A 16274-nucleotide genomic window follows, 5' to 3' on the forward strand; every position below is an offset into this window, starting at 1 on the left:
TATTAAAAAAAAGGTTAGAATAGGGCTTCATGTTCAATTTAAGTGGTATTTTATATTGAATAGTTTGTATAATTAAAGTTTATTATTTAAGTTTTGTATAGTTAATTTAAATGAACCTAAACACCAAACTGTGGCATCGGTCAGGCCCTAATTAGGTGTGACCAGATGGCAGCTGCACAGTTGTGCAAAGACATTATTCTGATTGTGTCATCATTGACTGTACTCACCCTCTAAACAACAGGTTAAAAAGCCATTGGTGCACAGGACATATTCTGCAAAGCAAAAGAAGAAGAACAGACAGGTTTGACAAGTCTTTATTTCCTTCAGACCCCCCCCCCCCACACACACACACACACACACACACACACACACACACACACACACACACACACACACACACACACACACACACACACACACACACACACACACACACACTCTTCTCTCGTCCAGGGTTTAAATTAGGTGTCTCCTAATTTGACTGACACTTACAAAAAACGTTAAGATTAATAAGCTTCATATAATTGGTCATCACTAATGCTCATGATAATATGGTACCATTTTTGTCTACTCACAATGTGTCTCAGAGGAGGGCTGTGGACGGTTCAGAAACCCGCCTACCAGTTGCAGGTTTTGGTCATTTCAAACAAGATTTTCATTTTTTATTTATATCTTTTATTAACGTGAGAACAAGGAGCAATAACACTTGGTAAAGCCTTTGACCGGCCTTTGACAACGTACTCCCTTAATAGCAGGAAGAACATAAAGAAAAGGAAAAAATAAACCTCATTAAAATCATTATAAATATGATAACAATATAAATATATTTATACATAATCATAAATAAGATTATTAAAAAAACAGCTACCTGGGGTTGATGAGTCTGTCTATTACACCTATTGGTGTCTATTACACAATGGTTGCCTGGCGATGAGTTGGAGTCATTTCATCAACTGGTATCACATTGTTTGCACCAATCACTGTAGCTACTACAATAGCTACTTGATATATATCTAATATAGACATGGTGACTGGCAGGGAAAAGCCTTGTAGGAGAGAGTGCAAAGAAGATTGCAATTTGGAGTGAATACATAATATGTTCAGATGCCTGTCAGACGGTCAGACAATGCTGTCTACTATGGAACAAAGTGGTGTAGACAAATCCTACACGCCCTCAGAACAGACGTGAGATCTGAGCGCGCCGTACGCTCAAGTCAAAGTCACGATAGATTGATAAATGCCGACAATTGCGGTGATCTCGGCGTACGCCCATTATTTGAATTGGGGCCAGAGTGTCCAGCTGGGCTCCTTTTTTAAAGGGAGGACTTGGGACCACCGGCCAGGTGATCCCAATCGCACCTGATTGGAACCCCAATGCCCAGCCTGCAAGACCTGTGGGAAGACATACAGGCAGGGGGAACACACACACATATTTATGGGGTGTGTTAATCAGTGAAATCAGTGGTGTCAGCAATGTGACAGGGGAATACGCAAACACACAACACAGGCCCTGACGACAGGCCAGGCCAAGGGGCTTTGAGAACCAATAGGGCTTTGAGAAGCCAATAGGCTCTATGCACAGCAGCCATATTCAGTGATGTTGCTAGGTTTTCAATGTAATGGGTCCTGGGATGCAAGGGTGGTCTTTTAGATGGGTCCCAGGGACATTTTATGGGTCCCCAATTACACGTCCCCCCCCCTATCGTTTTCTTTGATCTCCAATCTCCATATCTTCTATGCGTGTGTGACTGTGTACATTATATCCTGATGCAGTGGATCTCAACCTTTTCAGGCAGCGACCCCCCAAAATAATCATATTTTAACTGGGGACCCCCCACCCTGAGGAATTAGGAGTTGAGGCACTTAATTTAGTTTGATTCAGTTCCACAGATACATATTGTGAAAATAGCAGATCTAGATCAGTGCGACCCGTTCCTGCTTTTCAAGACCGATACCGATATATATACATATATTAAAAAATCATAAATATATTTTTTCAAATGTATATGATTCTGTAGTATTAGCACACCTTATGGTAAGAAATACTAGTAGTGGGCAACAGGTGGATTTAACATACCTTTGACCAATAGAATACATTTAATCATAGAACCTTTTAATCATTATTATTATTTTATTTTGTATTATTTATGAATGTAGAATTTATTTTTACTATTTATTGTGTAGACTAAAAACACTGGCTTACAGTGGAAGTATTGGCAAATAAAGCAATAGGAATTCAAGAAATAATGAAGACAAATACTGACAATGCCTATGAACATTGGCTTGCAGTTATTGCACATAGTCAACATGCAATAATACTATTAGGCTTGTCATTGAGAAAGGAAAATAAAGTTGTCTTTTTGAGGAGAAGTGGAACCTTATAAGTCACTTTAAGATTAGCATGAGGGAGAGGGTCTACCCTCTTCAGGGAATTAATTGTTATGATATCTCTAAGCTACAGAAAACATCCAGTTGCCTATTAAACATACACAAGACACAGACGATAGACAACCGGTTACTTACAGCTGCCATTAATTAGTGCTTTTGTTTGCCTTTGTGGTCAAATCAGGGTCAAATGCATAGGATCAACGAGCCATCGTTAACCTGCTAATGTTACACAGCTGATTGGCAACATGCGTTAATCCACCACTCACTCTGATCTCCAAGCAAGTGGGAGAACACTCTAAAATCGGGGATTTTACTTTGGCTGGTCAATTTAAGATGACAACAGCAACAAAGATTAGTAGTAGACCTGTATGTATGATGATCAGTTATTATTCCAGACAGTGGTCTATCCAAGACGTTTTAACACGTTTAAGAGCAGGTCCTCATGCCGTCTCTCTCTCTCTCTCTCTCTCTCTCTGTGTGTAGCGTAGACTAACAGCGAGGGGCTGTGCTGCTGCTTCTGCCACACAACGCCGTTTAACCGAGTTATACTTCTCCAGTACAACGGTGTCTAACCGGAGAGTTATACTTCTCCACCAACGGTGCCTAACCGAGAGAGTCCATGTAGATCACAGCTGACAAATATTATATATTATCGGAGCTAATCGGAGCTGCGTCCCATGGACGCACTAGAGTTGTCATGAATGCGTCCTTTCGCAATATGGTGCGTCAGCGACGCAGGACGCAGGCCTACGAGCATCTCTGCATATTGGAAAGAAATTGGGCCCCTTCCTTACTTCTCAGAGTTACACACCCATAAGAGGCCATTTGGAACCTCCTCAAGGACTTTTTGAGACCACTGGAGTGTTTCCAGTGAGCCAACATGCACAATATCAGCACCCTGATCCGTGTCCTGCTGTCAGTGTGCACAGGACATAGTGACATTGATTGACCTAGTATTATGCAAGATTCTCTCTATCTCTACAGGCCTTGTGTGAGTGCACACACAACCTGCAACAACATGCATTCATGCTCAGACACACAGTACATCTAAACAAATGCTGTCGGTTAAATAAAGGTTACATACGTCTAAACACAAAGGCAGACATACCTCCAGGCACATTTTTGTAACACCTCAATGTGTTACCTATATGCACATAAATGGGCGGCCATAGGCCTAGTGCCGTGTTTATCAAAGTGGTGTCCGGGGACCCCCAAGGGTCCTTGCGGGGGTTCACGGGGGTTTCCGGAATGGACCCTTATCGGCCTGTAGCTCTGAAAGTGTGGTTCCATTTGTACACTTTCTGGTAACCAGAAGGTGAACGGTTCTCTCTCTCTCTCTCTCTCTCTCTCTCTCTCTCTCACTCTCACTCTCACTCTCACTCTCACTCTCACTCTCTCTCTCTCTCTCTCTCTCTCTCTCTCTCTCTCTCTCTCTCTCTCTCACTCTCACTCTCACTCTCACTCTCACTCTCTCTCTCTCTCTCTCTCTCTCTCTCTCTCTCTCTCTCTCTCTCTCTCTCTCTCTCACTCTCACTCTCACTCTCACTCTCACTCTCACTCTCACTCTCACTCTCACTCTCACTCTCACTCTCACTCTCTCACACACACACACACACACACACACAATATTATGTGCATATATTCATTCTAAATATTAAATTAACTGTTGAGGAACGCATGAACCCTTCTTGATTCATGCTTGGTGTTCATGTCTCTATGTAAAAAAAATGACACTCCATATGTATTCCAGTGATACTCTGAACAGTTGGATGCATGACACTTCTAATGTCCTATTAACTGAAATAGTGTAGTATAATAGTAATAATTATTAAATACACATTCAAATTCACACAATTGCATTTCCAAATAACTGATTAGATGTTTTATTGTTTTCAAAGAATTGAACAGGAGCATAGAGCAGTAGCAGTGTAATACAAAGAAATACAGAACTAAACATACAGCTGAATTAAAACATATACCATACTGGAAATCACTATCATCACATTGATAATACCTTATCTTTAAAGTTAAAATTGTATTTCGTCTAGTTCTCATTAACCACTTAGACCCTCTATACTTAGTAAACTAAGGGGTTGGCTCTGTACCTCTGTACTCTCAAACGTTTTTGGGCCAAGGACCCCCAAACTGATATGTATTTGACCCCCAGCTCAAATATTTTGTTCCAGGGACCACCAGAAGCAAAGATTTGAGTTACAAATGTTCGCTTAGAAATACATATATATATATTAAAATATTTTGCACAAATTGTCATGATTTTTCAAAAATAGCAGATCTACAAGCTCATAGCGCGGCACTCCGTGCCGAGCTATGAGCTTGTATATCTGCTATTTTTGAATGGCCAAAGTACAGTATAAAAGGTTAAAATTATTGTGATGCTATATTAACACAATTTGCTGGGGACCCCCTGGAACCCCCGCAAGGACCCCTGGGGGTCCCCGGACCCCACTTTGAGAACCAAATCTCCACCAAATCTCCCTGCTGAAAATAGCTGCTGCTTTCCATGATGTTCCCCCCAGAATAGATATGCCAGGGTTCCAAGTGGTTAAAATAGAAGCCACGTCTGACATTTTCACAATCACTTGTTGCTTCTAGGTTTACACTTTGATTGCAGTATATGGGACGAAAGTACAGTATACTGTTAACTAATAAACGTATAGAAAGATTTATCTTGTTCCCATTATTTTACTTTTTTTAAGTTATTGAACAATAGGAAGTTAACTTCAGGACAATATTGTAGGAACTGTGCATTGTATAATGTGTTACTTTAATAATAAAATAGCCGATCTACAAGCTCAAAAACTTTTTATTGGAATCCTGAAAAGTTACATTTTAATTTTATTTCAAATTCATTTAGTTATACTTATGTTAACTTTATGAACTTAAATACAAATACATTGGACATAAAAAAGACAATAGAATTGTAATACTAGTCATTAAAGGTAGGGTAAGTGATATTTTTTGGTTAAAACAAAAAGTATTTTGTTAAAAGGTTAAAATACTATATTCTGATAGTAATCATTGCTATAGAGTGTTTTTTCAGTCTCTGTCTCTCCAGCTCTTTAATAAACAGAAAATACATTTTTCGGTAGGTGTCAAAATCTCAGCCAATCAGGAGAAAGCACCTATTTTTAAGCTTAATTTGTATAGTGTTCCAGTTCCAATTTTGTCTGCTAATTTCTTAGTGTCATCACTTCCAATTTCACTTGTTTAATCTGTATCCTGATTGAGTTCTCTGTCCTGATTGGATAAAATTGGAAATGAAACTGAAACGAAAATGCATTTTCTGTTTAATAAAGAGGTGGAGAGACAAGGAGACTCCTTTTACTGAACAAACACTCTATAGCAATGAGTACTATCAGAATATAGAGCTATTTAACACTTATTTTAACCAAAGCAAATCACTTACCCTACCTTTAAGCAACTAATATAGACTGAAGTAATTAAAGCGGGTCATGTTTGCATGTTTGGAATTGTAACAGCTGAAATCAATAATATATCAATATTCCGATATTAACCTGCAGGCCGCATTAAGTGAAGGTGAGGGCCGCATGTGGCCCTCGGGCCGCCTGTTGCCCATGTATGGTTTAAGGTAACAATCCTGAATGGAATCTGACAGAAACTCTTCATGACAAATTTATCCAAGTGTGGCTAAGTGGCTGACTAGCTGTGAGTCAAAAACGTTCAGTTCAAAGGTAGGATTTGCATAGTCTTCTGCGTGGATATTGACTTGCTTGACTGTAAATTCACCGTCTGTATAACTGATGACATCATCCACTGTGCGTCTGACAAATCCCACCTGTCTGTCGTAATACATCTTACGATAAAGCTCGTAGTCACATGGTGTGTGTATTTCAAACAATCCCGCCGCAACCCACTGTGAGTAAAAGCGAGTGTAGGGAAGAGAGAACATGAAAGCAACTTTCTTGCTGGCATCAGGTTTGCTGGGATCATAGAGTTCGTAGGTGAAGACAGCAACAGCACCCATTGGGGTATAGGGTACCTTAGTGAACTCCACAGTCGCCTGATAGTTAGGAGCAATAACACTTGGGAAACCTATGGTGTTCTGGCCCCTCAAAATGTACATCCTTCATAGTAGGAAGACAAAAAAACGTTAGAGCAACTCATTTAAAAATGTTATAAAAACAAGTTGTTTATAAATGATCTATTATAAAAAATAAATGACCTGGGGTTGATGAGTCTATGGCAAGTACAACGATTAATAATCACAATGGTTGCCTGGCGATGAGTTGCAGTCATTTCCTCAACTGGTATCATACTGGCTGCTCCAATCACTGTAGCTACTACAATAGCTACTCGATATATATCTATTATAGACATATTGACTGGACGGGGAAAAGCCTGGTAAGAGAGAGTGCAAAGAAGATGTTATTCAATAATCATGACATTTTGACTTCTTCTCACCCGGAGAATGATTGCCCAGAGTCATAATCTGATTTGTATTTCTTCTTGCATTTTAAACATGAAGAATGTATATATTAGTTTTTACATTGAACACATTGAAAACGATTCCAAGGTTCTAGAGAACATGGAATAATAATAACATGGCACGGCAAAGTTGTTGCTCAAGGACAACGGTTCTCGAGAACGTTGAACAACACTTTGCCGTGCCATATTAAATAAAACCTTTGCACTGTGACAGGTCAGAAAATGTAATCTGGCCTAGACCGTGGCGTCGCGGTCTAGGCACCCTGGTTGCAAATCCTTAATAGCAGTGTGCCGCGGGTTCGCGTCCCGTTCCCGTCGGCCTTTCCTGCATGTCTTCCCCCCATCTCTCTCCCCATTCTTCCTGTCAGACTACTTTCCCTGTCCCTCTCCAATAAAAACAATAAAAAAATACCAAAAACAAATCTTTTAAAAAAAAAAGAAAATGTAATCTAACTCCACTACCTGGAATGCATCTGTGTCACTTTAGATTTCTTTGGCTATTCAAAAATACCAGATATATAAGCTCATAGCGCAGCACTCAGTGCCGCGCTATGAGCTTGTAGATCTGCTATTTTCAAAAAAATCTTGAAAAAAACAAAATAGATTTTTCTTTCAAAAAACTGTTTTTAAGTTTTTTTTTAAGAATCGCACCAGGTCTTAATGGGTTACGAATCGTTCTGATTCACTCACTTTATAGATTTGACTTACACAAATGAGTTCCTAGTTAATTCATTTAGAATTCATGAAATATCTGATCTGATCTAATGCATGTTAGGATACTTTTTTTTGTTGGTGTTGCAATTGAGGCTTTTGGCCAGATAAAATAAAGTACACCACAGTACACATCCTGAGCTGCCCTTCTCAGACCTCACGCTTTTCTCACTTGAACCGAAAGTGTTTTGCATAATAATGTACATGTACAGGTGTTCACAGAATGATGCCCGCAAAATACATAATAAGTATATGCATTCTTATTTTACATTCACGCGTGAACATGCACCTGGACGTTGGCACTCTATAAGATACTGATACCAAGTCTGCACTTTTACCACAACATTCCCTGTTGATATGATAGAAACAATGTTCTTACCTGGAATCAAAATGTAGCCTCTGTATTCAAGAACTTCTTGTTTGACACAAATGGCAAGATATAAAGTAGCACCATGGGGCAGTGCCTTTTCCTAATAGGCCCCTCCCTTCACTGTCAGCACATCTTTATCGGATTCTCCCCTGATTCTGATGATTCTATATTGGGCGGCGCCTTATCTCTAATCTTCTGAGGAATTTTTAATACTTTGGGGGAAAGAAATGTAAATTGTGAAATTAGCCGATCTACATCTACGCGTTGTGAGGTTGTAGATCGTCTATTTTTCTCTATTTTAAAATGTGTTTCCAAGTATTAAAAAATGCCTAAGAAGAGAAGGGATAAGGCATAAGGTGCCGCGCAAAATAGGGCCCTCATTCTCTGTATAGTCTGTACTCATGCCAACTAGTGTGCCAAAGTTGCCAACCAACTCATGGTATCTACTTATCTATACTATACTTCGTGGAATGTCTGAATGAGTCCTTAGTCCATATCAACTTCTAACATTGCGTGTGCATTGCTGAGGACCCGAGGGAGTGCAGTGCCCGGAGTGGATAAATGATACTCCAAAATTGTCGCAGGCATCAGAAATGTATCAGAAATGAATGTGCGTCTATTTTAGTTAATACATAACAGTGGCAATTCTAGGATCAGACCTTCATGGCTTCTATTGTAGCATGCTAACTTTTCAGGAAGAGAAAGGCTCCAGTTAGCTTGAATTCCCCATCGATGATGTCACCGGTAGGTGGGTTTCTGAACTGTCCACAGCCCTTCTCTGTCTCAGACAAAGTACAACCAAATGGTACCATATTATAATGAGCATTAGTGAGGACCAGTGGTCCTTTAAGCCCTATTTAATTGTGGAAATAGCCACGTTTGGAGCTTGCAGATCGGCTATTTTCACTATTTCACTATTTTGTTTTAGGGTTGTTTTGTTTTTTAAAGTATTTTAAAAATCTTTTGAAAAAAAGAGAAAAGTAAACCTAAAACATTTTACTTGCGACCCATTAAAATCAGTCTGCGGCCCAACATGGGTCCAGACTATTTTTTTGGGAAACACTGCTCTAGCCTATGTCATTGCTTCCACTTGCCAACCTGTTGTGCAAACCATTGTGCAAACTGTTGAGCAAACTGTTGAGCAAACTGTTGCGCCAGGGCTGGGGAACATTTGCCTACCAAGGGGGGGAAGAGGGGAAAAAATGGAAGGGGGTAAGGAGAAAGAGATGAGAAAGGGGGAAATAAAAAGAAAACAAACGTGGAAAAGATGAAAAATGCAATATGCCTGTCTTTTTGTGCATCAAGTATTGATTCAAACAAGTACGAGTATACACAATAGATGAAAATTGTGACTTTGTCAGTTTTTTGTATGCTTGGTGAGGATCCAAAGGTCGTGGGTTCGATCCCCACTTACGCCATGAAAAAATAAAACGCAATGAATAAAAAAGAAACGTCCTTATTGTTTTAACCATCTAAATGGACCAAGAAATCGCTTTTCTCACCATCACCTAACCTATTTGTACTATTGTATTATTACACTATGTAGGCCTACATTGGCAAACTTTGACAGATGCCTGTTAAGCACAACCCTTGAGAGACTGTACTTTATTCATAGACTATATAATATTTTCCAGAGGATAATTTACAGCAGATAACTCATTGAACAGTAATGTAGTAGTGGAGCAGGGAAATAGAGGAATGCATGGTATGTTAAACATTGAAGTAATCTGGATCCTTGAGGTAAAAGTATAACGTCTTCCATTAAGTAAAAAATCACACCCTGTGTGAAGAGAGTGGTGCCTTTGATGAGCCCCGTATTGATGTTGTCATCAATGTATTGGACATACATACATACGGACACACGGACAAAGTCAGATATAGGAGTGGTTGGCACCACTCAAAAACAGGTATTCAACTGCATGACAAGTAAATCTACTTCTAATCTATACATTTCAAATACAAGAGGGTATTCCCACATACATTTTTGACAACAAATATACATACATGGTCGCTGTTTGGTGGAAACCTTGTATGTCCAAAACCGTTTCTTTTTTTTTTTCTAGGCCCATTTAAAAATATCATGAATAGTGAAAATAGACGATCTACATGCTGACAACATGTCGACGCGTTGTGGGCTTGTAGAGCTGCTAAAATAGTGAAAATAGACAATCTACAAGCTGACAGCACGTCGACGCGTTGTCGGCTTGTAGATATGCTATTTTCACTACTTTTGTGCAACAAAAACACATTTTGGTTCTGTAAGTGCTAACCGTTGTGCTAACTGTTGCTTCTTTCTCCTCCAGTCTAACCTCGCGTCACCAGGCTTTCCACACAGAGGAAACCTCCAGGGATGCTCAGGTAAGAGTAACAGTATTTTAGACTAGCTGCTGAAACTGTTGTTTCAGCAGCTGTAGTAATTAGCAGAATCACGTTTCGGAGTGTGCCATGCAGCATGTATGGTTTAGGAGAGGTGGCCTCCTTGATCAATGTCATATTTGAATTATGTCATATTAAAAACATAATCAAATAACCATTGACTGCGGATACTGCACTGGTCCTGTAAGAGTAAAACAAAACAACAGTTGAACACTTGATTCCTCATCTGGGCCTAAAGGACAAAAAAATATTTAGAAAACAACAATAATAATATGGGGTTTTTCATACATTTGTGAAACGGTGGCTTTTGCCTTGTGTCTGTGGAGTGTATGTTCGCATTAGCCTTGATCTTTGCTCTTTGAATAGAGATGAAGCCCATTGTTTACACAGATTAGTTTAGATTGCTAGACTATTCTCACATGAACCTCCTCGCCCACAACAGCTGTGTAAACCGGGGGTGTGTGCAGGGTGCAGCCATAACTGTAAAATAGCGAAATCTTATTTTAAAATTTGCATAGTAGGTTATTACCACTGTCTCTGCTGCACATGTGTAATGTGTCACAACAAAAAGCAACCCGTGCCAGAGCAGAACCATGCCCTTCTGAGTTGTATGCAACAACCATAGACCTTCATCAAGCAAGGCAATCAAACGCATAATTAATGAACATACACAATCCATTATGCACTCAAATAGGCCTAGAAAAACTGTTGAAAGGAGTGTGATGTTGTCCAGTTTGAATCGATTTAAATCGATTTACGATAAATTGTTACATGCCTATACAGGGGTATAACTATAGCCTACAGTTTTTATTTATGCTGGCAGTAGTCTTTTTTTTCTCAATGTGTGCCATGTACAGTACAGTTCCACATTTTATTTACAAATAAATCTGTTGCAAATGACTGAAATTACTGCGTGGTTATCTTGTACTTACAATACAGTACAGAATTATAACTTACAATACAGTACATAATTATAATGTGTTTATCTTAAATATAAACCAAGTACAAAGCATTTTGTTTATAAAATGTGTTTATAAAAGGCATTCGTGTTCAACATCAGAATCAAGGTTATCCAATGGTTATGTTGAAATCTCTGATCGGAATGATTTAAATAATATATACAAACATCGTCCATTTAAGCAAGAACATTTTATTTGTAGCACATTTGAACAGCACAGCAATTCAATGTGCTTTACACCGAACGTCAAGCAAAGGAAGGAAACACAATTATACAATGAACATTAGGATTCTTCTGCCTACACATACGTCATGTCCTTGTATGAGCGTATAGGAGAACGTCAGGTGATTTCCTTGTGTGACTTCAATTCAAAGGAGCTTTATTTGCATGAGAAAACATACTCAACTGCTCCACCCCGTGTTTTTTTTGGGAACTAAACCACGCGCCGGATGGGTGACGTGTGTGATGCAAAGGTTTTTAAAATGAAATGGGTCAGACTCACTGGCTAACCACTGTAGGTAGCTGGCAAGTATATCAACATAAAATGCTTCTAATGTTTAGTTTTAGACATTCTGTGTTTAATTGTATATACAAGTTAACCTATATGTATTTATATCATTATATCAATTCAATCAATTATATCTTTTTTTTTGTCTCCGCCAGAGGTGGAGAGTATGTTTTCGTTCCCGTCACGCTGTGTCCCCCCCCACCTAGCCAAGCTAACATTGGTCAAGCTTCACGTGACACGTGACAATATGTAGTCACCAATGCTTTTGATTGGCTAGCGAGATGCATGACGAAATAAAATCCTATAAATAGGTGTGTCACTTCCAAAAAACATTTATGTTTTTGGAAGTGAGGTAACATTGGTCAAGCTAACATTGGTCAAGTGACACATGACAATATATAATATAAATAGGTAAGACAGGATTAATCAGGAACAGTACTGGCGGAGATCTGTGCTCCGAGGAGCACATTTTCTAGTTTACATATATTTTTGGGGGCTTTTTCTGCCTTTATTGATAGGATAATGGGCTGACAGGAAATCGGGAGAGAGATGGGGGGGGGGTGACACAGAGCAAAGGTCGACGGGAACGGGAGTCGAACCCGCGACACGCTGGCAAGCTGGATTACCAGCATATGTGGTATGTGCCTGGACCGCTAGGCCAGCGGGCGCCCGCATAATGATATTTTATTTTAATTTTCAGCCAGGTTTCATTTCACTATAACTATATAAAATACAAGAAATATGCAATTTTCTCAACAACTATGACTTAAATTGAGAACAAATTTGTGCATTGCTGTTTAAAGCTCTAGACTCCACGACGAGCAAATCCACGTAAAAAAAAAAACATCCATTCATGTAGCGTGATGACCCTGGCTATATCCTGGAACGATAACATTTCACTCGCGAGTTACAACGGGGACGGATCGCGCATGACCGGTTTTCCCCACCGGAAACAGATTCGGAGATATAGGCGTTTTAAAGAAGGAAATAGACAGGAAGCGGATGGAAGCCATGTTTTTGTTTCCGGTGATCTATCTGGCCTATCCTTCTCAGGATCACAATGGGTACTCCCAGAGCTGCTCTAGCCCCTCACGTGTGGAAAAAAACAAAAAGACACCAAACACGGTTCAGACCGTGTTCGGCACCAGAGCGCCACTCTGTGAAAACACGGTTCAGACATGTGTTAAGTGATTACATGTTTTTTGTGCTTCACAAAAACATTTTTTACACTATGAATTCGTAATATACTTGAGGCAAAAGCATATTAACTTATACATTTCATTTAAATTGTCGATGGCCTCACAGCCCAGTTCCCCCCAAGGGCCCCTGAAAGTCGAGGGCCCCTGGGCCCCGGCCCCATATGGCTAATCCAGCCCCTGGGTGTGTGACCCCCGTCCAGCTCATCCCACACATGAGCAGCTTACAGAACAAAGAATATGAAAAAAATAAAAAGCAAATGGTCAAAAATAAGTTAAACTGATTCAGAATTCAATCCTATACATTTAAAACATGCTATTTTACCAGGGAGGGCTTATACCAACAACACTGTGCAAATGTGTGGGGATAAAATCCTTGTTACAGCAATACATTCTATATCTATTGAAAGGCTATGCTGAATTTGACTTCTTTGCATTGTATGCAGTAAGCAGTTCAGCACCGCTGCCCAGTCTTTAAAAAAATAAAATAATAATAATAATAATACAGAAAATATAGCACTGTAACAGCTATGCAGTAAGGGCGATGAAACTGTTGGCCACATTTCATACAAGAAACCCAGCTTCGAATCCATGAGTAACTGAGTTTTTGAAGCAACGCTTCTGGTGTTTAAATTACCACCAACAAATCCTTTAGGTTTTGTGCCCCACAAAACGTTTCCGTGAATTGTTGTTTGAAACAGTTGAAAGTTGCCTTGTTTGCAGACACGTTGTGAGCACTTGGAACGCCCAGGATTCAAACCCGGGACTCCCGTGTGGAAAGCCAACATCTTTTCCACTAGCCTAAAGTGGAATTTTCACTGTCTATCTCCTCAACTAATGATTGATTTCACAGTTGTACTGCTTTTTCACTCAGCCGCTGACGTCAACCATTCAGCACGATGCCCACCGTGACAGTTTTGTCAACGTATCCGCCAGATTGGGACGCTCACGGCACATTTTGCACCATTATGGTGGGTTCATCATCGGTGACGAGTGCCTCTAACAGCCAGCAGCGAGTCGCAGCGTGTCTGTGTGTCAGGATGCAAGGCAACAATCACGTGCAGCATGCGTCCCCTCCCCCGGCCTAATGGCTGTACATGGGGCCCGACACGTGCTTTAGCGTGATTGAGTGTGGCTTCAGGAAGTAAATTCCTAGCCTCGATCTCCTGGCTTTTATTTTTTATTTTTGCTAAAAAATAAAAGCTTGTAAATTCCTGTCCCAGCTGTTGGTACGCAAAAGCGCCTCGCGTCGTCTGATGTGCCGCGCATTATTTATTTTGGTTGTAGAATGTGCAGTGTGTACACCGCCGTCTGTTAGTGAGGTGTGGGTCGCTCACCTGACTCTCCAGCGCTATAGGCAGCTGAACTCGTTGGCCGTTTAGCCTTGTTCAGTCCAAGCCAATCAGACCGCGAGAAGAGAACCGGAAATGAGGAGAAACCTAATGACAAATAAAATTAAAGACTGCAGCAGCACCCGTAGAGCAGAGCCCATGCCCAGCACCCGTGCCCAGCCGGGCTCCTCCCGAGGGTCATGGAGGAGGAACCGAAACCGTCTGGAGAACGACGACAGCTCTGCTCAGTTCATGGACTTAATCAATAGTAGCGCTCAGGCGTTCTCCCAGAGCGATCCGATCACAAACTACTGCAGCACGCTGGCGGACAAAATGCGGGAGTTGAGCCCCTCAGATTTGAGGCATTTCCGGCGCCAGGTGGACGAGCACATCAACGGGTCTTTGTGTTCCCCATGGCCTGCTGTCCAAACTGCCACCAACGGACAGTACATCTCCCCGCAAGAAGCTGCCACAAATAGACAGTACACCCCCCCCCCCCCACAGGAAGCCCTCCAACCAGAGTAAACCCCAATGACATTAAACTATGTTTACACAGACTATAACCAGAGTAAACCCCAATGACGTTGAACAATGTTTAACAGACTATATCATGACGAAATGACTCAAGAGCTCCTGCTGTGGATCACATTTGTTGTGTTCATGTTTGTTTCAGATGCTATAGCATGTTTTAATTTTTTGAATCTTCAATCTTGAGTCTTTTATTTTGTTCTAATAAAAGTTTGAAACTTGATTGTATTTCGTTTTCATAGTTTTTTATTGAAGTGGCTGTTAAAGCCCTGTATTCCTGGGCACTACTCTCCCTCTGCCAACCGTGATTCCTGATCTGGTTCAGTCATTGTAAAGACCTCTACACACTGTACGATATTTGACCCGATTTCACTATAGAGGATATGCGCATGCTTAAAGTGAATGGCACATCGAGTGGCAAAGAAACATGCAAAATGAGTTTAACATTGTTTAATGTTGTTTAATGCAATCAGATATGACTTTTCTGTTTGGATGCATGGGCTGTCAAGGCCAGAAAGTATTTTTTTGACACTCAGTAGGCATTCCTGCATAACTTCCGGGTTTGATGATGATGTCACACGCATATCCTCTATCGGGGATATTTTTTGGTGTTGGCCGACAAAACCACCAATCTCAGTTAAGAGCATTCCTCAGCTAGGTGTTGATCGCGCAGTGTGTAAGGTACTCCGAGAAGAAACACCCCGATAAAGTACGGTCGGCGAGGGGTTCCTGATAACTTTTAGATTTCAAACTTGTTGGATAATTGGGGCTATCGGCCCCGATCTAGTGCACGCTACAGCCAATGAGAGCACATTACAGCCACGCACCGTGGCTAGTCGTCCCGCATAGAACCGCAATATTACCCTACAGACAGTCCAGTCCTGTATTAGTTAAACAGATTGATAGAGTGAGCGAGCCTGCTCGACGACGGGGCTGTTAGAAATATCGCAGAGTCGCTTGGAAAACATCAGCTTCATATGCAATGGACGGGGTCTGTAAGTAAGAGGCTTTGTCGGTCGGTCTGTGGCCTGTCATCTCCCACCAGAGTAACTCTAATTTGCACCAAATTAGGTGGAGATGTGTAACATAGTAGGATAATTAATGCCTGTAGCTTACTTAGCCTACCTGTGGCACTTTAGCCTACCTGTGGTACTTTACCGAATAACGTTCTTCTTGTCATTCAACAGTTGCTAAACGGAGTGCGTCGGCGCCAAATAATGGAGAGACCCATTCTGTAGGAGATGGACATACGAAACCTAAAAGTGGTAAGGATATTGGACAGTACATTGTGTTTTTTTGCCTGACCCCGGGGCTGGCATACAAGAGGCTTTGTCAGTCAGTCGATCTGTCATGTCATTTCCCCCAAGGTTAACTGCGGTTTGCATCAAATTTGGTTGAGATGTGTAGCATGGTAAGAGTATCTTTGACCCCGATAGATTCA

The 16274-nt window shown here is 40.7% G+C and overlaps 1 protein-coding gene across 2 annotated transcripts in view; it reads left to right on the forward strand.

Moving 5' to 3' along the window:
* The window catches only part of LOC311064521 (uncharacterized protein), a 50367-nt gene that overhangs the window by 22065 nt on the left and 12028 nt on the right, over positions 1-16274 (forward strand). For both annotated transcript variants that reach the window (XM_084084380.1, XM_084084381.1), the window contains exons 11-13: positions 242-301; positions 10240-10294; positions 16021-16098. In XM_084084380.1, coding sequence (XP_083940506.1) covers positions 242-301; positions 10240-10294; positions 16021-16098 — 193 coding nt within the window. The remainder of the gene's footprint in view (positions 1-241; positions 302-10239; positions 10295-16020; positions 16099-16274) is intronic.

This window comes from Gymnoscopelus microlampas, assembly GCF_963454915.1.
Source record: "Gymnoscopelus microlampas genome assembly, chromosome: 17".
In the NCBI taxonomy this organism is placed as follows: domain Eukaryota; kingdom Metazoa; phylum Chordata; class Actinopteri; order Myctophiformes; family Myctophidae; genus Gymnoscopelus; species Gymnoscopelus microlampas.